Source organism: Aethalodelphis obliquidens, unplaced genomic scaffold (assembly GCF_003676395.1).
Source record: "Aethalodelphis obliquidens isolate GAN/ISIS:26980383/991018 unplaced genomic scaffold, ASM367639v1 scaffold62, whole genome shotgun sequence".
Lineage (NCBI taxonomy): Eukaryota > Metazoa > Chordata > Mammalia > Artiodactyla > Delphinidae > Aethalodelphis > Aethalodelphis obliquidens.
This window is the reverse complement of record NW_020838006.1, coordinates 4,912,325-4,935,932: the sequence shown is the minus strand read 5'-3', so window position 1 is coordinate 4,935,932 and position 23,608 is coordinate 4,912,325. Positions and strand designations below refer to the sequence as shown.

Sequence of the window (23,608 nt, the reverse complement as noted above, 5' to 3'; positions counted from 1 at the left end):
GGTGCATGTATCTTTCCGAATTAGTGTTTTTATTTTTTTCGGGTATGCACCCAGGAGTGGAATTGCTGGGGATGGCCACATCTTTTGCTGTACTCCCAAAGCTTTTGCTGCTCTTTAACTTCATATGCAAGAACTGCGGTGCCAGGATGCTATGGAAGACCGTGGAAAGAGGCAGAAGAGCTGGATTACTCCATTTATTAATCCCTTGACTCTGTAAGTCATTTATTGTTCCGAAGCCTTAGTTCCATCCTCTGTGTGGTGTCAAGGACAACCTGCTTAGGTGTAGAGTTACAAACGTGGTAAATGAAATTGAGGCTGTGGGGTCCTTTCTAAACTGAATCGTTGCACAGATAAAATTTTCATAGCCACCGGGAAGGAGTTTTAATTTACATAAATTCCTTAAATACTAGTCCCATGATTATTCAAGTATGTTTAGCTATCTGCTCTAAATATATTAGTGTAATTAGACCACTTCTGAAACACCTACTGCCTTGTATGCTTGTTTCTATAAGGAAAGTTATATATATACACACACATATATATTTATACATGTGTGTATATATTTATACATATATGTATAAAATGGGATTATACCAACTGATAGCTATTTGTAAAGATAAAATTAGATCCATACCTGACATCAGTCACAGGAATCAACTCCAAATGTATCAGACCTAAATATAAAATATGAAACCATAGAATTACTAAACGAAGACATAAAATTGTTTTGTGTCTGAGTGGGGAAAGGCTTTCTAACTTTAACTCAATGCACATGCAATGAAAGAAAAATTTTATATTCACCTACCTAAAAATAATTGGGGAAAAAAAAGCATGATGGCAAAAAGCACCATAAGCAGAGCCAAAAGACAAGCAAAAAGTTTGAGAGATAGTAGTTGTATCACAGATAAAGAGCTGATATACCTAATATTTGAAGAACTCTTAAAATAGAGGTGGGGGAACTAAAATCCTTATAGAATATAAATAGGCAAAAAACATGAACAGACAAGTAAAACATAAAAATAGCCCTTGAACATATGTAAGTATGTTCAGTTTTCCTCAGGGAGAAGTGCAAATTAAAATTACACCAAAATACTATTTCTCCCCATCTGAACGAAGAAAATTCAAAGCTTGATTCTACGCTTTGTAGGAGATGTGGAGATGTTGGAGAAACAGCTGTGTTCACTATTCCTGGGAGTGCAAAACAGTGTAACCTCTCGCAAGGGCAATTCACAGTATTTAACACAACTACACAAACTTAATACTCACCTACCTAGGAATTTACCCCAAAGATACATATCTGACAATACAAAAATAATATTCACACAGTTATTCATTGTGACATTATTTGTAATTGCAAAATATTGGAAACAAGCTAAATGCCTATTCATAGGAAATTGGGTGAATAAACTGAGGTATGGCCACTCAATGTAATTATTCAAAAAAAAACAAAACCAAAAAACGAAGCTGATTTCTATGAACTGACATGCAGGAACTTCAGGACAGTGTATGTCTCTTTCCACTAAAGAAACACAGGAGAGATAACCAGAAGCAAACAAAATGTTACCTGCAGAGGGTGATTGAGCAAAATGAGACAGAACAGATAGACTGAACACCTAAGTGTACCTTTTTGTATGTTTTTACTTATGGAACTTTTGTTTATGCTTCACATTTTCAAACACTAATACTTAATCGATGATGAAGGGAAAACAGATTGTTTTCTGGAATCTTTAATGACGCTCAGCGTGAGGCACCCTGTGTTAAGAGTGGCCTTCTAATGACAGAGACACCCTGTAATCTAAATCCCAAACTGGACCCCACCCTCTTTTCCCAAAGCAGTCAAAAGATTCCACCTTGCTCCATCACATCTCCCACCCAAGCAATCAGACTGTCCTGAACTAAAATACCCAACTGATATTAAGGAAGGAGGCTAAGTTATCTAGAGTCTTTTCCCCCAAATACCTCTGAGGAATTAACTCCGCACACAGGAGTGCAGAAAGCCTAGAACGAAAGGCATCACTAGCATTCCTTTGCCATTGCAGCCCTCTGCTGGTATACATAAAATGTGGAGATTGACGAAGTTACTTGCTTATCCTCTAATCTTGTTGATAAACTATCATCCCTAGGAGATTTCTGATCCAAACTTTTCTTTGCTTACTTGGCACAACACAGCACCAAACACTGAAGTGTTTGGAAACGTTGGCCAGGAAAACTTGAGACCTTTTTCTTTGCCTCTGTGACACTACTTCTGTGTTCTCCTGCTCTCTAAACATGCCTTTATTTCTGTGACTCCTGTTCACCTTCTTTCGCACTCCTGCCAAAGTCCTAGCCTAAATCCTTCTTCTCTCTGTAGGTTCTTCCCTTGAATTTTTTTTTTTTTTTTTTTTTTTTCTGGCCGTGCAGCTTGGGGGATCTCAGTTCCCTGACCAGGGATTGAACCCAGGCCATGGCAATGAGAGCCCGGAATCCTAACCATTAGGCCACCAGGGAACTCCCTTTCCTCGAACATTTGTACAGTTCTGTCAGTTTGATGAGTTTCCCAAATGTTTTATCTCCTCCAGATCCATATTTGAAACTAGGTACTAAGAACTCCACTTGAACTTACTTCTGGCATGGAAACCTTGGTGTGTCCTAGTCTGAGTTCTTCACCTGGCTTTGTTTAGACAAAAGATCCAAAACCTGAAAATAAGGCCGAAGGATTACCAAGTGCCCTTTCGATGCCATATATCAGACTAGAGCAGTGCTTTTCAAAAGGTGGCCCTGGGCTAGCAGCAGCAGCAGCACGTTGGAACTTGATATAAATACAAACTCCCAAGTTCCACTCGAGATCTCCTGAGTCAGAAACTGTCGGGGTGGAGCCCTAGAAATCTGTGATTCAACAGGCATTCCTGGTGATTCTGCTGAGAATCTGAGGTAAGAACTACTGAACTAGAGTGGGATTGTCAGACTGTGGCTTGTGGGCCAATCCGGCCCAGTGCCTGTTTTTATAAAGTTTTATGGGGATATGGTTGCAATATAGCATTTATTTATGTATCATTTATGGCTGCTTTCACTCTACAACAACAGAATTGAGTACTTACGACAGAGACTGCATTGCCCTCGTGGCCTAAGACATTTACCATCTGGCCCTTTACAGAAAAAAGTTTACAAACCCCTAAACTACAGCATTGTCCCCCACACCCTCTGAAGGGTCATCAGTGGTCTAGGGAAAGATAATTTTACTTACTATTTATTATTGAATTGGGTCCAGAGTCTATAACGTTAGGTGTTAATTATAGAAGATATATAAGCTACAAATAATTTTTTGTCTTTATTTATTTTAATTTTAAACATTGAAGTATAGTTGATTTACATTGTGTTAGTTTCAGGTATACAGCAACTTGATCAGTGAGACGTATATCAATTTTTTTCAGATTCTTTTCCCCATATAGGTTATTACAGTGTTGAGTTCCCTGTGCTATCCAGTAAGCCCTTGTTGATTACCTATTTCAGTGGTCCCCAACCTTTCTGGCACCAGGGACCAGGTTCATGGAAGACAATTTTTCCACTGACCTCCCCCCTGCCGCCAGTGACCCACGGGGCGGGCGCGGGGGTATGGTTCAGGTGGTAATGTGAGTGATGGGGAGCGGCAGATGAAGCTTCACTCTTTTGCCCACCACTCACCTCCTGCTGTGCGACCCAGTTCCTAACAGGCCGGGACCAGCACGGGTCTGTGGCCCGGGGCTTGGGGACCCCTGATCTATTTTATATATATTAGTGTGTCTATGTTAATCCCAATTGCTAATTTATCTCTCCACCCCTACCTTTCTCCTTTGGCAACCATAAGTTTGTTTTCTAAGTCTGCGAGTCTCTTTCTGTTTTGTAAATTAGTTCATTTGTATCAGTTTTTAGATTCCACCTATAAGTGATACCATTATATTTGTCTTTCTCTGTCTGACTTACTTCCCTTAGTATGATGATCTCTAGGTCCATCTGTGTTGCTGCAAATGGCATTATTTAATTCCTTTTTATGGCTGAGTAATATTCCATTGTGTATATGTACCACATCTTCTTTATCCATTCATCTGTTGATGGACATTGTGGTTGCTTCCATGTCTTGGCTATTGTAACTAGTGCTGCAGTGAACATTGGGGTGCATGTGTCTTTTCGAATTATGGTTTATCCTGATATATGCCCAGGAGTGGGATTGCTGGATTATGTGGTAGCTCTATTTTCAGTTTTTTAAGGAACCTCCATAGGGTTCTCCATAGTGGCCATTACCAATTTACATTCCCACCAAACGGTATAGGAGGGTTCCCTTTTCTTCACGCCCTCTCCTGCACTTATCGTTTGTAGACTTTTTGATGGTTGGCCATTCTGACTGGTGCGAGGTGATACCTCGTTGTATTTTTGATTTGCGTTTCTCTAATTAGCGATGTTGAGCATCTTTTTGTGTGGTTTTCTCTTTTTAAACAGTGTGAGTAAAATTTACCTCTTGAAAGTGCCCGGTTTTGAATTTTTTTTTCTTTTTTTAAAAATATTTATTTATTTATTTGGCTGTGCCGGGTCTTAGTTGCGGCACGTGGGATCTTTGTTGCCGGTGCGGGATCTTTAGTTGCAGTATGTGAGATTTTTTTTTTGGTTTCAGGATGCAGAATCTTTTAGTTACGGCATGCGAACTCTTAGTTGTGGCATGTAGGGTCTAGTTCACTGACCGGGGCCCGAACTCAGGTCCCCTGCATTGGGAGCTTGGAGTCTTAGCCACTGGACCACAAGGGATGTCCCTTGAATTGTTTTTTGATGACCTACCCCAGGACATTTCTTGAGGGCAGGTGTCATATACAGCCCCTCAGGCCTTGTGAAGATGGAAGTGCCCGTAAGTCGAGGTTTTAAAGTTGTTGTTGTGGGAAATAGCCACAAGGTGGCAGGATTTCTTCATGCCCAGGTCTGGTTACTCAGGCAACCAGAGCCTTAGCGAAAGTGGTGTTCCTGGGTTGTCAGTTAGAGTGGAATGTGCCAGAACAAAGGCCCAAGGACTTGTGTCTCATTACTTCTTACCCTTTACTTTTCACCTTTCCCCAGACAAACCCCAACCCCTAGAAAACCGCTACACTGAGGGTGCTTTCGTTTGGAGGTGGGGCGATTCTAAGGAAGGAGGCTGGAGGTGAGAACCCCACCACCAGGAGACGTGGAGACCAGGTGAGTTTTCAAAACTCTTCCAGCCCAGAGGGTCCACCCTTCTTTGCGTGCACTGGGCTTGGTTTAGCTGTAAGAGGGCCCGCCTGAATCTGGAGATTGTGGTCCCACCCAGAGGGGACCAGGCACTAGAGGGCCAAGGGGGGCTTATTTGATGGTACATCCTTTCTAACTCCCTGAATCCCAGGGTAGTCCAGCCTTGAGACCCAAGCCTACTCAGGCTCCAGGGATGGGACACCAGCTTGGGTCACCAAGGCCTGAGGGGAATATAGTAGGTGTTTCTTTTTTTTTCTTTTTAATTTAAATTTAATTTTTATTTTATATTGGGGTATTGTTGATTTACAGTGTTGTGTAAGTCTCAAGTCTCAGCGACTTGATTCAGTTATACATAGACATATATCTATTATTTTTCGGATTCTTTTCCCATATAGGTTATTACAGAGCGTTGAGTAGAGTTCCCTGTGTTATCCAGTATCTAGTTATCCCTGTTGATTATTTTATATATATTAGTGTGTCTATGTTAATCCCAATCTCCTAATTTATCCCTCCCCCCCACCTTTCGCCTTTGGCAACCATAAGTTTATTTTCTGTCTGTGAGTCTGTTTCTGTTTTATAAATTAGTTCATTTGTGTCCATTTTTAGATTCTACCTATAAATGATATGATGTTTGTCTTTGTCTGACTTACTTCACTCTTTTCTGATAGAAGTGAAAATGATTTCTCTGCTAGAGTTAATCACAAAGGCAATAATTTGTGATTATTACAAATTAGCCATTTAGCTAATGGCTAAACATTAGCCAGTTTCGGATCTAACCTAGTAATCTTATTCCAGCTTTTTTTCATACATAGACACACTCACAGACATATACACACATACCACGATCTTTCATATAATTCTCTGAACCATTTTGCATTCTTTTGATTGCTAGTAAGTTAAATAAGTCTTTGAAGCATGCTGACATACTTGGAGGACCGTCATGTTTTTCACTTTTTGAAGTTTATACTTTGATCCTGACAAGAGTTAATTCCTCCCATGTTCCTTGTCTCTGTCAATCTTTGTTATATGGCTTGAAATTTTAGCACTGTTCCAATTCCTCCCTTTTTCTTCAAACACATCAATCGCCAAATCGCTCTGGTTTTCCCTCCCACAGGGTCTTTTCAAGCCACCCCTTCTGCTCTCTTTCCATGACCACTGTCTGAATTTGAGCCTCTCCTTCCTACTTCCAGAACTTCTACAACAGCCCCTACCTGGCTGTTTGTAACCAGCCCAGTCTACACAAGGCTGCTAGAAAAATATCCTCAAGCAAGAGCTCTGGTCATTTCACTTCCCTACTTCGGTGGTTCCTCATTGTTCAACAGTAAAGGAAAGCCCTAGTTCCTCAGCCTGATTTCTAAGGCCCTCCAAAATCTGACCCTCAGTTTATCCTCCTTGACAGCCCTCTGTCCTTCCAACCTCTGTTCTATGTGCAGTCTCTTTGCTTTCCATCCCGTTGCCCCTCTGCCTGCAGTGCCCTCTGTCCTCTCTCTGCATGTCCAAAGCCCAGTATTCTTTAACCCCCAGCTTGAAGCTCTACCACGCAGATCCTTTTAGCTGAAAGTCATTTCCCTCTACTCTGAGTTCCCAAAACATTTACTTTGTATCTCTTTTATGGCACATACACTTTGTTTTGTGACCTGGTCTGTTATGTATGTTTCTTGTTTCTGTGGCCTCTTTGTTGTTTTTTTTTTGCGATTCGCGGGCCTCTCACTGTGTGGCCTCTCCCGTTGCGGAGCACAGGCTCCGGACGCGCAGGCTCAGCGGCCATGGCTCACGGGCCCAGCCGCCCCGTGGCATGTGGATCTTCCCGGACCGGGGCATGAACCCATGTCCCCTACATCAGCAGGCAGACTCTCAACCACTGCGCCACCAGGGAAGCCTTCCATGGCCTCTTTGTAGGACAGTGTCTGTGGTCCAAATTTGTATCCACATTACTGCCTAACTGTGCTAACATAGATAAGAGAGCCATGAAGTTTTTTCAGTAGGAGCTGCTGGAAACTTAAAATTTCAACTGAAAAGGTAGCACCAAATTATTTTTTTAATGTTGAAAATCTCCTCAAATTATATTTTCCCAAACTATCTCTTTTTGTGAATGTTTTCTTTCCTTCATTTAAAAAATATTAACTATATTAAAGGAGAAAACTGAATACTCTCCAAAACGTAAATGAATCTTCCTTTCTTCTATTTAGTGTATCTTTTCTCTATAAATAAGATTTCTCATTTCAATGCAGCAAGTCCCAGCATTTAACTATCCAGTGTTCTTTATTCATTAATGAAGCAAAAGTTTTCTATGTGGCTGCCGTTTCCACATCCAAAAGACTCCCTAGTACAGTCATCCTATGGTGTCCGGCGGGGGGACTGGTTCCAGGACCCTCCCTGGATACCAAGATCCTCAGATGCTCTAGTCCTTTATATAAAAACATGTATTTGTATATAACATATGCACATCCTCCCATACATTTTAAATCATTTCTAGATAATTTATAATACCTAATACAATGTAAATGCTATGTAAGTAGTTGCTGACATACAGCAAATTCAAGTTTTGCTTTATGGAACTTTATGGAATTTATAAAAAGTATTTTCTATCTGTGGTTGGTTGAGTCTGCAGATGCAGAACCCATGGATACAGAGGGCCAACTGTACAAGTGTTTGTTCATGAAGACCTAAAATCTTCAGTTGGTCTTTTAATTTATTAAGAAACAATAAGCAATGCACATTTTTTTAAACTGGCAGGGTATTAGTGTCTAAATGCTAGGCACCCCCAAATCAATCAGAGCAAAGGAGGTTATGGCACGTCTGCTGTCTCCTACCTAATAGCTTTCATTCCCATCGTGTTATGAAACAGTGTTCCTCCACATTTGGATGGATTTCTCACCGGTAGTATCTGGAGAGCTTCTTACAAAATTATATTCCCAAGACCCACCCAAATCCAGACACTTTGGGGCTGGATCTCCAAGGAACTTTATTTTATTTTATTTTATTTTTTATTTTTTTTTTGTGGTACGCGGGCCTCTCACTGTTGTGGCCTCTCCTGTTGCGGAGCACAGGCTCCGGACGCGCAGGCTCAGCGGCCATGGCTCACGGGCCCAGCCGCTCCGCGTCATGTGGGATCTTCCCTGACCGGGGCACGAACCTGTGTCCCCGGCATCGGCAGGCAGACTCTCAACCACTGCGCCACCCGGGAAGCCCCAAGGAGCTTTATTTTTAACTTCACAGATGATTCTTCGGCACCCTGAAGTGTGCGAATCACAGGCTACATTCTATCCTCTTCTAAGTTCAAAGAGAAGCAGAGAACCTTTTTAGACTTTCCCAAGTGCACCGTAAACGAACCAAGAGCGTTGAGAGTCGTCCATTTTTTCTCCTCTAAGTGTCCTTCTTTGTAACTTTCCCTTAATATTTTATTTTGAAAATATCCAAACACAGAAGTTGAAATAATTGTGCAGTGGACACCCATGTACTACACCATTAACATGTTATCACAGTTGCTTTATCACAAATCTCTCCTTTCATCCATCTCTCTATTCATTAACTCATCTTTTTTTTTTTTCATGAATTTCAAAGTAAATTTCAGACACAGGTAGTATCTAATTTGGGATGATGCTGACTTGAAGAATAACAAGGCAATGAATTCTTGTAGCCCTTGTGAAAGCACAGTGGCTTTATTGGCCAGGATTGGTGGCTGCTTGACCTCAGCAAGAGGTTAAGAATGTGTTTAATCAAAGACAGAAGGATAGTTTGGGCTGACTGTAGATTATCTCCCCGCCTGCCACCCTCATCCCCTGCAGCAGAGTAGTTTCTGTTTGTCTCTATTCATTTGAATGGGAGCTTTTGTTTTGTTACTGGGAGAAGAAAGGGAGGTTTGGGGCTGTGGAGAACAGAAGATAAATGTGGAAGCAGAGGGCAGCAGTAACCCCTCCCTTTAACACTGTTTCAAGGCCCTAATGGAGAGATGGGTTACAGGCTGAGGTTGCTGGCTTAGTGGTTAGCAGCAAGGCCATGAGTCATACTGCCTAGGCCTACATTCTACTTGTCCCTGGGTGTTCGACCTCGGATGTGATACTCAGCCTCTTGGTCTTGTTTCTGAACCGAACTTGGGTCCTCTTGCCCAGCATGCAGCAAAGCCAGTTTACTGACACTGGGTTGTAGTAAAGGAAAGTACTGCATTTATCGGAGGGCCCAGCAAGGAGAATGGACAGCTCATGCTCAAAAGACCCGAGCTCCTTGATGGTTTTCAGGGGAGGGTCTTAAAGGCAACATTTGGGGTGAGAGTTGCAGAGGGCATGACTTTCTTCTGATTGGTTGGTGTTGAGGTAACAGGGTGGTGTTTCAGGAATATATTTTTTTTGTGGTATACGGTCCTCTCACTGTTGTGGCCTCTCCCGCTACGGAGCACAGGCTCCGGACGCGCAGGCTCATGGGCCCAGCCGCTCTGCGGCATGTGGGATCTTCCTGGACCGGAGCACGAACCCATGTCCCCTGCATCGGCAGGCGGACTCTCAACCACTGTGCCACCAGGGAAGCTCTGTTTCAGGAATATTAATCACCAACCTTCTGGTTCCAACCAGTCTGGGGTCTATGTGCTTGTGGTCAGCATGTAGTCACTATCCTCCACCAGCATGGGGGTCTTAGTTCCTGCAGAACAACTCAAAGATCTGTGGTCAGATTATGTGTATATATCCCCTGAGGAAGAACTAGGACTCTGTTTAATCCCTGAGCTATCATTTCTTGACTGCTTTTCTTTTGTTTCTGCATTCCTCACTTCCATAATTAGTAATTGCTTGAATCTGCTCTTGGGAACTCAGGGAAGGCCTAGGAAGACTAAAGCCTTTTATTAAAAACAAGAACTGGGGGACATGGAGGGGCTTTTGTACCTGGGAGGACTGGGTTCCAGCCTCAGTTTTCTCATCTGTAAAATGAAAGTAATTACAGTACCTACATTATATTGTTGTGGAGAAAATATGTGTGCCTAGCATGTAACTTGATCAACTTCGGTTGCTAAAATATAATTACCTTCCTTGATGAGTATCTTTAAGTTCACACAAAATTAACATATAGGGCTGTAGCAGCTGGTGAACAAAAAAGAGACAAGTAAATGAAACAATTTTGATAGTTAAGCCTAGAAGGAATTCAGAGAGAAGCAGGAGGGAGAAATCCTGAAAGTCCTTCAAGAAAACCCATAGCACTTAAAATGAAATCCAATTTTTTCCCTTGCTCTGCAAGGCCCCTACATTATCTGGCCTCTGCCTACATCTCCAACTTCACCGCCTCTCTTTCTCCCTTATTTAACCTAGCCACACCAGCCGTTTCATAAGGACCCGAGCTCATTGGATCCTCAGGACATTTGCACCTGCTGTTCCCTTTCCTTGGGTCTCTCCGCAGATCCTTACAAGTTAGAAAAGAGGTAAGGCCTCGCGGCAGGGGGCGGGGCTCTGGAGGAGGCGGGGCAGGGGCGGAGTCGGCCGGAAGTGGGGCGGAGGCCCAGGAAGTGAAGGTCCTGGTAGCGGAGTCGGTGAAGTCTGCGACGCCAGTTGCGGCCTTGCGTTCCCGGACCGTGGGCGATGGAGAACGGAGCGGTCTACAGATCCACGACCGAGGCGCACCCGGGGCCCACCAGAGGCGCCCGGAGCGGCCTTGTCGCTTACTTCAACCTGCGCCGGCTCAAGGGGACCCGGCTAATCATCAAACTCCTTCAGCTGGTGAGTCCGCGGCCGGGGCTCCCGGGCGAGAGGAGACAGTCGAGCGGCTCTCAGCTGGCAGTTAAGAAGCGGCCGTTTCCACATCTCCAGTTCCTTCCCTCTCCGCCTGGGGAGGGTCCGTTCCCCTCGGGGCTCCCCCTTCCTGCCGGCGCCCCCTCATCCCGGCTCCCTCCCCCGCTGGGTCCCCGACGGCTACCTAGGACCACCGAGCGTGTTTGGCGGGCGCAGGAAATGCGTCAGAGACCCAAGTCAGCCGCGTAGACTTTCTCTCCTCCTCTGTAGGACTTCGGCTCTTCTCCCAGCTGTAACTCTGCATTATCTCCCAAAGTGCCTGTATTTAGACTATGAAACGCTTTTTGTTTATCTTTCTCTGGTTCTTACGGGTTTCCTGGTGCGAGCCCAAGGGGGCAGTTTAATTTGTTGGACAAAGTCTTCCGATACTACACGAGGCATAGAGATGTGTGTGTCCAATAAATTGTCTCCCAAAAGTTTTATATTGACTGGAAAAGAATTACTTCTGAATGAGCAATATGTGTGTACCAAATACGAAGTCAAAAGGACAGCTTTTTGTGTGTGTTATGTGTAGGTAGCAGAGCGAGGGCATTCTTTTTCAATGTCGCTGAGTTTCAGTTTACTTTGGGCATTGGTTAAGGACCTTAAACCTACTACTGAAAATATCAAAACATCTTTGAGATTTAAATTTTAATTCAGATTACACACATATTAAGTTCCTATGTTTTGTTTTAACCAATGATGGGTAACATTTTCTGCAAGAGGAAAACTCAGACTGTTTATAGAGTGTTTATGGGTTGGGTTGGTTTTTTGAACCAACCAAGTGAAAATAGCCAGTTAGTTTCCTTGGAAAAATCTTAAGTTCTTAGAAATCAGGTAACCAGAACTTATATTCTTAGAACTCAGATGACCTGCTTTTATTGGATAGAAAAATAGTAGTCAGAAAACAAACAGTACTTTTTAGCCACCAAAAAGATCACTTCTGAGAATAATTGGGGAGTCATTTGGAAGCAAGTGACACTGTGGCCTGTGGAACCCAAGGGTCTGGCTCTGTCTCCTTTTAATTCCATACTGGCAACCTTTCTGTTCTTACCAGGTGTCATCAGCTCCCTCCTGCCATTGTTCCTTTGCATGGGCGGTTCCTTCTACCCAGAAGGGCTTCCTTCTGCTCTTCCTCTTGTCAGCTCTCACTTGACTTTTAGATATCAGCTATGTTTCTCTGCCTTAGAGCTAAAATGTTTCTACATAAATAGAACTGTTTAGAACAGAAAAGGGTTAATATTCATCTGAAGCACTCTTGCTGCTCAAAAGACATCATCAGTTCTGGTCTGTTGCCCATTAAATCTGCTTTTAGTTGCCTTTATGTTTCCTTTCTAATCAGAACTGGCAAATCTAAAGTAAAATTTCCCATTACCTTGTTTATAGTTTAGTAAACTGTAGTTCCATATCTTCAGAATAGAATACAGCCAGAAGTTTGGATAGACTTTTTACTTGGATGTGGGGAGGAGAGGAAGATGAGTTTGCCTTTCGAGGGTTGTTAGACTATTCCTGCTTGTTCTCCATCATCCGTAGGAGAAAGAGTGAGAGAATAAAAACTGCCACTGCACAGCTTGCGGGATCTTAGTTTCCTGACTCGGGATCAAACCTGTGCCCTCTGCAGTGAAAGCTCGGAGTCCTAACCACTGGACCGCCAGGGAATTCCCTCTGTTCATGGGGAACTTGTAATGTTACAAGAACACTTTCTTTAATATAGATAAAAAAAATATTTCATTATTGCCTTTCATTTTGATGGTTTTCTTTTTGTTCCTGCTTTGTCTGTTTTAATGTCTTGCCTCTTCACAACAGTATATTATAGGAGTTACCCAGAAAGTCCCAAGGAAGTTATATATAGAATAAATGAAAACTGTCATCCAGCCAGGGGCAACAGGCAAAGTCTTCTTTGCCTTAACTCAAACTCTGCCTTTAAGTTGTTTTACTTTAGATAACTTATTTTTTAATTAAATAGAATTGGAAAGCTCCAAGAAGGAAACAACCATAGTGGAGAAACCCATAATCAAAAGAGGAGGTACTTTGAGCTTCCCTGGTGGCGCAGTGGTTGAGAGTCTGCCTGCCGATGCGGGGGACACGGGTTCGTGCCCTGGTCCAGGAAGATCCCACATGCCACAGAGCGGCTGGGCCCGTGAGCCATGGCCGCTGAGCCTGCGCGTCCGGAGCCTGTGCTCCGCAACGGGAGAGGCCACAGCAGTGAGAGGCCCGCGAACCGAAAAAAAAAAAAAAAAAAAAAAGAGGAGGTACTTTAATAAGAGACCTGCAAGCCCTATGACATTTTATTCAAAATATAGTGCATTTCTGTGTTTGGGTACATTATTCTAGACCCATAAATCTTATCAGATTCTCAAAGACCCCAAAAGGGAAATGAATCTTATTCTAAAACTTAAAAAACACTGTGTACTTAGGAAATTCTTAGAGTCCTAGGAAGTTGCATTGGATTTCCTCTGAGGTTCTTTCCACTCTTAAGATTTTTAGAAATCTCTGAGGCTCTGTGGGATGTGCTTGCTGGTACAGAGCTGAACACCAAAGGGTAGACAGAGAACGGAGCCTGCAAACAGAAGGGGAGGTTAGAGAGAAAAGAGAATAACCAGTTCTTGAGTTAACATACTCTGGGAGTTACATGGCTCTGTCTACCATTCAGATGTGACCTTAATTTTTTCAAAGGCTTGTCCATGCACCCTTCCAGAGCTGAAGAAAAAATAGAGACTCAGCTGAGAATTTACCATAAGGAGTCATTGCAGGTCTAAATTGATGCAGTCACTTTATTTATTGTACCCTTAGACTGGTCCTTATGCCCATATTTTATTTTGTGACGTTTTTGTTATTGTTATTTTTGAGGGAGTTTGTTTTTGTTTTAAGGGAAGAACTGACCTTTGGCAACCTAATTCCTTGCTAGTAAACTGGTGCAGTCATCTAAGTATGTGTGATATTCTCTCTGCCACAAGCCAGCATTGTGTTTATGGTACCAATTGAATGTCCTGAAGGTTGCATAGTACTATGATTATAATGACTTCTTTTTTTTTTTTGGCTGTGTTGGGTCTTCGTTGCTGAGCACGAGCTTTCTCTAGTTGCGGCGAGCCGGGGCTTCTCATTGCGGTGGGCAGGCTCTAGGCACGCGGGCTTCAGTGGTTGGGGCATGCTGGCTTAGTAGTTGCGGCAGGTGGGCCCTAGAGTGCGCGGTCTTCGGTATTTGTGGCACGTGGGCTCAGTAGCTGTGGCTCGCGGGCTGTAGAGCGCAGGCTCAGTAGTTGCAGTGCACGGGCTTAGTTGCTTCGTGGCATGTGGGGTCTTCCTGGACCAGGGATTGAACCCACGTCCCCTGCATTGGCAGGTGGATTCTTAACCACTGCGACACCAGGGAAGTCCCCATAATGGCTCTTCAGGCAAGCAGTTTGATTTAGAATTCACCAGTCATTTAAATTTATTAAATTATAAATATTGTTACTCTGTAAGTGCCAAGAAACAGATCACTTAGAAACAGTTTGTATTATGTTGGTGCTCTTTTCATGATTTAAATGTGAAAACTGTTAGGTACTAAATTGAAATGCTCTGTTTTTACCTTGAAGAAGATCTGTAATGTCAGCAAATTATATCTTTGAACGTTTGGGAGAATAAATGTTTGCCAAAGGCAAGGGAGGCTTACCTGATTTCAGGCTGACTGATTTGTTTACTTGAACCTTATGTATCACTACAAGGTTTTTAATAGCAAATTCAGAAATTCACAGACTAATATAATTGTGTAGATGGAGCCTTATAATCAATAGCAAATGTTAAAAAGTTCTTTTCATGGGAAGTTTTTTGGTGGTAGACTGCTAAATGATGGAGAATTAGTATGTAGTATGATGACTGTTAATTTTAGGGAAGACTGAAGTTTCAGAAAAGGTAGTGAAACTGAAATGGAGACACAGGGTAGTCATTATCTGAATATTTAAGTCACCAGAAGTGTAAGACCATCTTTAGTCACTAAGACTTCCCAAATGTGTTGACCCTAGCACATTGGTTTTAATGTATGATTTACCAGCAAAAGGGGAAATGCACAAAACTATGGTTGTAACTTCAAAAACCCAACTTACAGGGAAAACCTACACAAACATACATAGTCGTAAAATGAACTTAACAAACAGTGCTTTATGGGGGGAAACAAGTACAGAGTAGGAGTTAGGAGACCCGGGTTCTTGTCTGTGCCTGGCTGACTTGGGATTTAGTCTGTCAGAGATTAAGTCCATCAACTGTAAGCATGAGGCTGGGAGACTGTGCTCTCCAAGGGCTCTCCCAACTCTAAGAGCTTGATAATTCGCTTAATTATGTTTGGGTAAAATTTCGTCATTAGAAGGAGCCGCATTGGGTGTACGTACTGTTGTTAGATACTTAGCCTAATATCCAGTAAGCAATCTTTAGTACATGCCTTCATGCCATTGAGAGCAAAACTGTTTGCCAGAAAGTAATCAGTGAGCCTCTAAATTTATGGGTTGCATTCACCATTATTTCCTTAAGCAATTCAGTGACTTTATCTCTTTTCCAGTCTTTAACCACTTTGGTATTTAATGCTGGTGACCACACATTTCTCAAACTTCTTCCCTTAACTTTCACATCTTTTTTCTTTTTTAATACAAAAAAGTGTCTGCTTACAAATATAAACATAAATATATACGATTACTTACATATATATGATTAATAAAATAAGCCACATTTCAGCCCTCACACCACTCACACACTCCGCAGCATCATTGTTAGATTTACAATTTGGAGGAGTGTGTTTACTTCCTTTCTTTTTTTTGGCTGCACCGTGCAGCCCCCTACATCGGAAACGCGGAGTCCCAACCGTTGGACCACCAGTGAAGTCCTTGCTTTTAAAATTTTTTGAATTTATTTGTTTGTTTATTTATTTATGGCTGCATTGGGTCTTTGTTGCTGCATACGGATTTTCTCTAGTTGCGGCGAGCGGGGGCTACTCTTCATTGTGGTGCGCGGGCTTCTCATTGTGGAGCACAGGCTCTAGGCGCGCAGCTCAGTAGTTGTGGCACACGGGCTTAGTTGCTCCGTGGCATGTGGGATCTTCCCGGACCAGGGATCGAATCCATGTTCCCTGCATTGGCAGGTGGATTCTTAACCACTGCGCCACCAGGGAAGTCCCGGAAGTCCTTGCTTCTTAAGGAGTTTAGGAAAGAAGTGTTAAACTTCCTGTGACTTGCTTGTCTGGTGCAAGTTGCCCTGTTCTCTCCTCCCCTTGAACTGTTGATGTTCCTTCAGGCCTCATCCAGACCTCCGCTCCTCCTGTCTGCTAACCAACTAAACCAGACAGGCAGTGCCTGCATCTAGAAGTCCATACTCCCTGACACGATCATCACTGTCACTCAACTCCTTAACCATTTTCCTCATCATTTCCCATCCAGTTAGGTTGGTTGCCTTATTATCCCTTTTGGGCTACTGTGCAAATCCTTGCTGGCATGAATCTGTTCCTTTTGTGCTGCACCTGGAATGCCCTCTGCCTATCCTGATCCTGTGTGTCTCTTGGCCCTGATTTGAGTCTTGCTTTCCCACTCATCTTTCTCCAGCTATTATTAGTGCAGGTGGATCTGAACATTTTCCTGATATTTCCTGAATTTATGTATAACAAATGCTCAATTATGAGATATAAAATTATTGTTTTCTTATACATTGATCTTGTTGCTCTGTTATTACATGTTCCTATATATATTACAATGTTGGATACATGATACTCAATACACTGTATTTTTTTAACTTTTTTTTTCCAGCATCTTTATTGGAGTATAATTTTTTTTTAAATTTTTATTTATTTATTTATTTATGGCTATGTTGGGTTTTCATCGCTGCGTGAGGGCTTTTCTCCAGTTGCGGCATGCGGGCTTCTCATTGCGGTGGCTTCTCTTGTTGCGGAGCACAGGCTCTAGGAGCGTGGGCTTCAGTAGTTGTGGCGCATGGGCTTAGTTGCTCCCACGGCATGTGGGATCTTCCCGACCAGGGCTCGAACCTGTGTCTGCTGCGTTGGCAGGCAGATTCTTAGCCACTGCGCCACCAGGGAAGCCCTATTGGAGTATAATTGCTTTACAGTGGTGTGTTAGTTTGTGCTGCATAACAAAGTGAATCGGCTATACATATACATATATCCCCATATCTCCTCCCTCTCACGTCTCCCTCCCACCCTCCCTATCCCACCCCTCTAGGTGGTCACAAAGCACCGAGCTGATCTCCCTGTGCTATGTGGCTGCTTCCCACTAGCTATCTATTTTACATTCGGTAGTATATATAAGTCCACGCCACTCTCTCACTTCGTCCCAGCTTACCCTTCCCCCTCCCTGTGTCCTCAAGTCCATTCTCTATCTCTGCGTCTTTATTCCTGTGCTGGCCCTAGGTTCTTCAGAAACATTTTTTTTTTTATTCCACATACATGTGTTAGCATATGGTATTTGTTTTTATCTTTCTGACTTACTTCAATCTGTATGACAGATTCTAGGTCCATCCACCTCACTACAAATAACTCAATTTCATTTCTTTTTATGGCTGAGTAATATTCCACTGTATATATGTGCCACATCTTCTTTATCCATTCATCTGTCAGTGGACACTTACATTGCTTCCATGTCCTGGCTATTGTAAATAGAGCTGCAGTGAACATTGTGGTACATGACTCTTTTTTACATCTTTATTGGAGTATAATTGCTTTACAATGGTGTGTTAGTTTCTGCTTTATAACAAAGTGAATCAGTTATACATATACATATGATCCCATATCTCTTCCCTCTGGCGTCTCCCTCCCTCCCACCCTCCCTATCCCACCCCTCTAGGTGGTCACAAAGCACCGAGCTGATCTCCCTGTGCTATGCGGCTGCTTCCCACTAGCTATCTATTTTACGTTTGGTAGTGTATATATGTCCATGCCACTCTCTCGCTTTGTCACAGCTTACCCTTCCCCCTCCCCATATCCTCAAGTCCATTCTCTAGTAGGTCTGTGTCTTTATTCCTGTCTTACCCCTAGATTCTTCATGACGTTTTTTTTCCCTAAATTCCATATGTATGTGTTAGCATACGGTATTTGTCTTTCTCTTTCTGACTTACTTCACTCTGTATGACAGACTCTAGGTCTATCCACCTCATTACAAATAGCTCAATTTAGTTTCTTTTTATGGCTGAGTAATATTCCATTGTATATATGTGCCACATCTTCTTTATCCATTCATCTGATGATGGACACTTAGGTTGTTTCCATCTCTGGGCTATTGTAAATAGAGCTGCAGTGAACATTTTGGTACATGACTCTTTTTGAATTATGGTTTTCTCAGGGTATATGCCCAGTAGTGGGATTGCTGGGTCATATGGTAGTTCTATTTTTTTTTTTAGTATTTTAAGGAACCTCCATACTGTTCTCCACAGTGGCTGTATCAATTTACATTCCCACCAACAGTGCAAAAGGGTTCCCTTTTCTCCACACCCTCTCCAGCATTTATTATTTGTAGATTTTTTGATGATGGCCATTCTGACTGGTGTGAGGTGATAACCTCATTGTAGTTTTGATTTGCATTTCTCTAATGATTAGTGATGTTGAGCATTCTTTCATGTGTTTGTTGGTAGTCTGTATATCTTCTTTGGAGAAATGTCTATTTAGGTCTTCTGCCCATTTTTGGATTGGGTTGTTTGTTTTTTTGTTATTAAGCTGCATGAGCTGCTTATAAATTTTGGAGATTAATTCTTTGTCAGTTGCTTCATTTGCAAATATTTTCTCCCATTCTGAGGGTTGTCTTTTGGTCTTGTTTATGGTTTCCTTTGCTGTGCAAAAGCTTTGAAGTTTCATTAGGTCCCATTTGTTTATTTTTGTTTTTATTTCCATTTCTCTAGGAGGTGGGTCAAAAAGGATCTTGCTGTGATTTATGTCATAGAGTGTCCTGCCTATGTTTTCCTCTAAGAGTTTGATAGTTTCTGGCCTTACATTTAGGTCTTTAATCCATTTTGAGCTTATTTTTGTGTATGGTGTTAGGGAGTGATCTAATCTCATACTTTTACATGTACCTGTCCAGTTTTCCCAGCACCACTTATTGAAGAGGCTGTCTTTTCTCCACTGTACATTCCTGCCTCCTTTATCAAAGATAAGGTGACCATATATGCGTGGGTTTATCTCTGGGCTTTCTATCCTGTTCCATTGATCTATCTTTCTGTTTTTGTGCCAGTACCATACTGTCTTGATTACTGTAGCTTTGTAGTATAGTCTGAAGTCAGGGAGCCTGATTCCTCCAGCTCCGTTTTTCTTTCTCAAGATTGCTTTGCTACTCAGGGTCTTTTGTGTTTCCATACAAATTGTGAAATTTTTTGTTCTAGTTCTGTGAAAAATGCCAGTGGTAGTTTGATAGGGATTGCATTGAATCTGTAGATTGCTTTTGGTAGTAGAGTCATTTTCACAATGTTGATTCTTCCCATCCAAGAACATGGTATATCTCTCCATCTATTTGTATCATCTTTAATTTCTTTCATCAGTGGCTTATAATTTTCTGCATACAGGTCTTTTGTCTCCTTAGGTAGGTTTATCCCTAAATATTTTATTCTTTTTGTTGCAATGGTAAATGGGAGTGTTTTCTTGATTTCATTTTCAGATTTTTCATCATTAGTGTATAGGTAATGCCAGAGATTTCTGTGCATTAATTTTGTATCCTGCTACTTTACCAAATTCATCGATTAGCTCTAGCAGTTTTCTGGTAGCATCTTTAGGATTTGCTATGTATAGTATCATGTCATCTGCAAACAGTGACAGCTTTACTTCTTCTTTTCCGATTTGGATTCCCTTTATTTCCTCTTCTTCTGATTTTTGTGGCTAAAACTTCCAAAACTATGTTGAATAGGAGTGGTGAGTGTGGGCAACCTTGTCTTGTTCCTGATCTTAGTGCAAATGCTTTCAGTTTTTCACTGAGGACGATGTTGGCTGTGGGTTTGTCATATATGGCCTTGATTATGTTGAGGAAAGTTCCCTCTATGCCTACTTTCTGCAGGGTTTTTATCATAAATGGGTGTTGAATTTTGTCAAAAGCTTTCTCTGCATCTATTGAGATGATCATGTGGTTTTTCTCCTTCACTTTGTTAATATGGTGTATCACGTTGATTGATTTGCGTATATTGACGAATCCTTGCATTCCTGGAATAAACCCCACTTGATCATGTTGTGTGATCCGTTTAATGTGCTGTCGGATTCTGTTTGCTAGTATTTTGTTGAGGATTATTGCATCTGTGTTCATCAGTGATATTGGCCTGTATTTTTCTTTCTTTGTGACATCCTTGTCTGGTTTTGGTATCAGGGTGATTGTGGCCTCGTAGAATGAGTTTGGGAGTGTTCCTCCCTCTGCTATATTTTGGAAGAATTTGAGAAGGCTAGGTGTTAGCTCTTCTCTAAATGTTTGATAGAATTCCCCTGTGGAGCCATCTGCTACTGGGCTTTTGTTTGTTGGAAGAATTTTTTTTTTTTTTTTTTTGCGGTACATGGGCCTCTCACTGTTGCGTCCTCTCCCATTGGGGAGCACAGGCTCCGGACATGCAGGCCCAGCAGCCATGTCTCACGGTCCCAGCCGCTTCGTGGCATGTGGGATCCTCCCGGACCGGGGCACGAACCCGTGTCCCCTGCATCGGCAGGCGGACTCCCAACCACTGCGCCACCAGGGAAGTCCTGTTGGAAGGTTTTTAATCACAGTTTCAATTTCAGTGCTTGTAATTGGTCTGTTCATATTTCTGTTTCTTCCTGATTCAGTCTTGGCAGGTTGTGCATTTCTAAGAATTTGTCCATTTCTTCCAGGTTGTCCATTTTATTGGCATAGAGTTGCTTGTAGTAATCTCTCATGATCTTTGGTATTTCTGCAGTGTCAGTTGTTATTTCTCCTTTTTCATTTCTAATTCTATTGATTTGAGTCTTCTCCCTTTTTTTCTTGATGAGTCTGGCTAATTATTTATCTATTTTGTTTATCTTCTCAAAGAACCAGCTTTTAGCGTTATTGATCTTTGCTATCGTTTCCTTCATTTCTTTTTCATTTATTTCTGATCTGATTTTTATGATTTCTTTCCTTCTGCTAACTTTGGGGTTTTTAATTCTTCTTCTCTAATTGCTTTAGGTGCAAGGTTAGGTTGTTTATTCGAGATGCTTCCTGTTTCTTAAGGTAGGATTGTATTGCTATAAAGTTCCCTCTTAGAACTGCTTTTGCTGCATCCATAGATTTTGGGTCGTCGTGGCTCCATTGTCATTTGTTTCTAGGTATTTTTTAATTTCCTCTTTGATTTCTTCAGTGATCACTTCGTTATTAAGTAGTGTATTGTTTAGCCTCCATATGTTTGTATTTTTTACAGATCTTTTCCTGTAATTGATATCTAGTCTCATAGCATTGTGGTCGGAAAAGATACTTGATACAATTTCGATTTTTTTAAATTTACCAAGGCTTGCTTTGTGACCCAAGATATGATCTATCCTGGAGAATGTTCCATGAGCACTTGAGAAAAATGTGTATTCTGTTGTTTTGGGATGGAATGTTCTATAAATATCAATTAAGTCCATCTTGTTTAATGTATCATTTAAAGCTTGTGTTTCCTTATTTATTTTCATTTTGGATATCTGTCCATTGGTGAAAGTGGGGTGTTGAAGTCCCCTACTATGAATGTGTTACTGTTGATATCCCCTTTTATGGCTGTTAGTATTTGCCTTATGTATTGAGGTGCTCCTATGTTGGGTGCATAAATATTTACAATTGTTATATCTTCTTCTTGAATTGATCCCTTGATCATTATGTAGTGTCCTTCTTTGTCTCTTGTAATAGTCCTTATTTTAAAGTCTGTTTTGTCTGATATGAGAATTGCTACTTCAGCTTTCTTTTGGTTTCCGTTTGCATGGAATATCTTTTTCCATCCCCTCACTTTCAGTCTGTATGTGTCTCTAGGTCTGAAGTGGGTCTCTTGTAGACAGCATATATATGGGTCTTGTTTTTGTATCCATTCAGCCAATCTGTCTCTTTCGGTGGGAGCATTTAGTCCGTTTACAGTTAAGGTAATTATCGATATGTATGTTCCTACTCCCATTTCCTTAATTGTTTTGGGTTTGTTATTGTAGGTCTTTTCCTTCTCTTGTGTTTCTTGTCTAGAGAAGTTCCTTTAGCATTTGTTGTAAAGCTGGTTTGGTGGTGCTGAACTCTCTCAGCTTTTGCTTGTCTGTAAAGGTTTTAATTTCTCGATCAAATCTGAATGAGATCCTTGCTGGGTAGAGTAATCTTGGTTGCAGATTTTTCTCCTTCATCACTATAAATATGTCCTGCCAGTTCCTTCTGGCTTGCAGAGTTTCTGCTGAAAGCTCAGCTGTTAACCTTATGGGGATTCCCTTGTGTTATTTGTTTTTTTTCCCTTGTGGCTTTTAATATGTTTTCTGTGTTTTTAATTTTTGATAGTTTGATTAATATGTGTCTTGGTGTATTTCTCCTTGGATTTATCCTGTATGGGACTCTCTGTGCTTCCTGGACTTGATTAACTATTTCCTTCCCCGTATTAGGGAAGTTTTCAACTATAATCTCTTCAAATATTTTCTCAGTCCCTTTCTTTTTATCTTCGTCTTCTGGAACCCCTATAATTCGAATGTTGGTACGTTTAATGTTGTCCCCGAGGTCTCTGAGACTGTCCTAGTTCTTTTCATTCTTTTTTCTTTATTCTGCTCTGTAGTAGTTATTTCCACTATTTTATCTTCCAAGTCACTTATCCGTTCTTCTGCCTCAGTTATTCTGCTATTGATCCCATCTAGAGTATTTTTAATTTCATTTATTGTGTTGTTCATCATTGCTTGTTTCATCTTTAGTTCTTCTCGGTCCTTGTTAAATGTTTCTTGCATTTTGTCTATTTCCAAGATTTTGGATGATCTTTACTATCATTATTCTGAATTCTTTTTCAGGTGGACTGCCTATTTCCTCTTCATCTGTTAGGTCTGGTGGGTTTTTATCTTGCTCCTTCATCTGCTGTGTGTTTTTCTGTGTTTTCCTTTTGCTTATCTTACTGTGTATGGGGTCTCCTTTTTGCAGGCTGCAGGTTTGTAGTTCCCGCTGTTTTTCGTGTCTGTCCCCAGTGTCTGAAGGTGGTTCAGTGGGTTGTGTAGGCTTCCTGGTGGAGGGGACTAGTGCCTGGTTCTGGTGGATGAGGCTGGATCTTGTCTTTCTGTTGGGCAGGTCCACGTCTGGTGGTGTGTTTTGGGGTGTCTGTGAACTTATTATGATTTTAGGCAGCCTCTCTGCTAATGGGTGGGGTTGTGTTCCTGTCTTGCTAGTTGTTTGGCATAGGGTGTCCAGCACTGTAGCTTGCTGGTCGTTGAGTGAAGCTGGGTGCTGGTGTTGAGATGGAGATCTCTGGGAGATTTTCGCTGTTTGGTATTATGTGGAGCTGGGAGGTCTCTTGTGGACCAGTGTCCTGAAGTTGGCTCTTCCACCTCAGAGGCACAGCACTGACTCCTGGCTTCAGCACCAAGAGCCTTTCATCCACACAGTGCAGAATAAAAGGGAGAAAAAGTAGAAAAAGAAAGAAAGGAAGGAAGGAAGAAAGGGAGGGAGGGAGGGAGGGAGGATGGAAGGAGGGAAGGAAAGAAAGAAAGAAAGAAAGAAAGAAAGAAAGAAAGAAAGAAAGAA

General features: G+C 41.8%; 1 protein-coding gene across 1 annotated transcript in view; it reads left to right on the top strand.

Moving 5' to 3' along the window:
* Positions 1-10,699: 10,699 nt before the first annotated feature.
* CMTM6 (CKLF like MARVEL transmembrane domain containing 6) overlaps positions 10,700-23,608 on the top strand; it is a 50,300-nt gene continuing 37,391 nt past the window's right edge. The window contains exon 1 of the mRNA XM_027088380.1: positions 10,700-10,907. Coding sequence (XP_026944181.1) covers positions 10,770-10,907 — 138 coding nt within the window. The 5' untranslated portion in view covers positions 10,700-10,769. The remainder of the gene's footprint in view (positions 10,908-23,608) is intronic.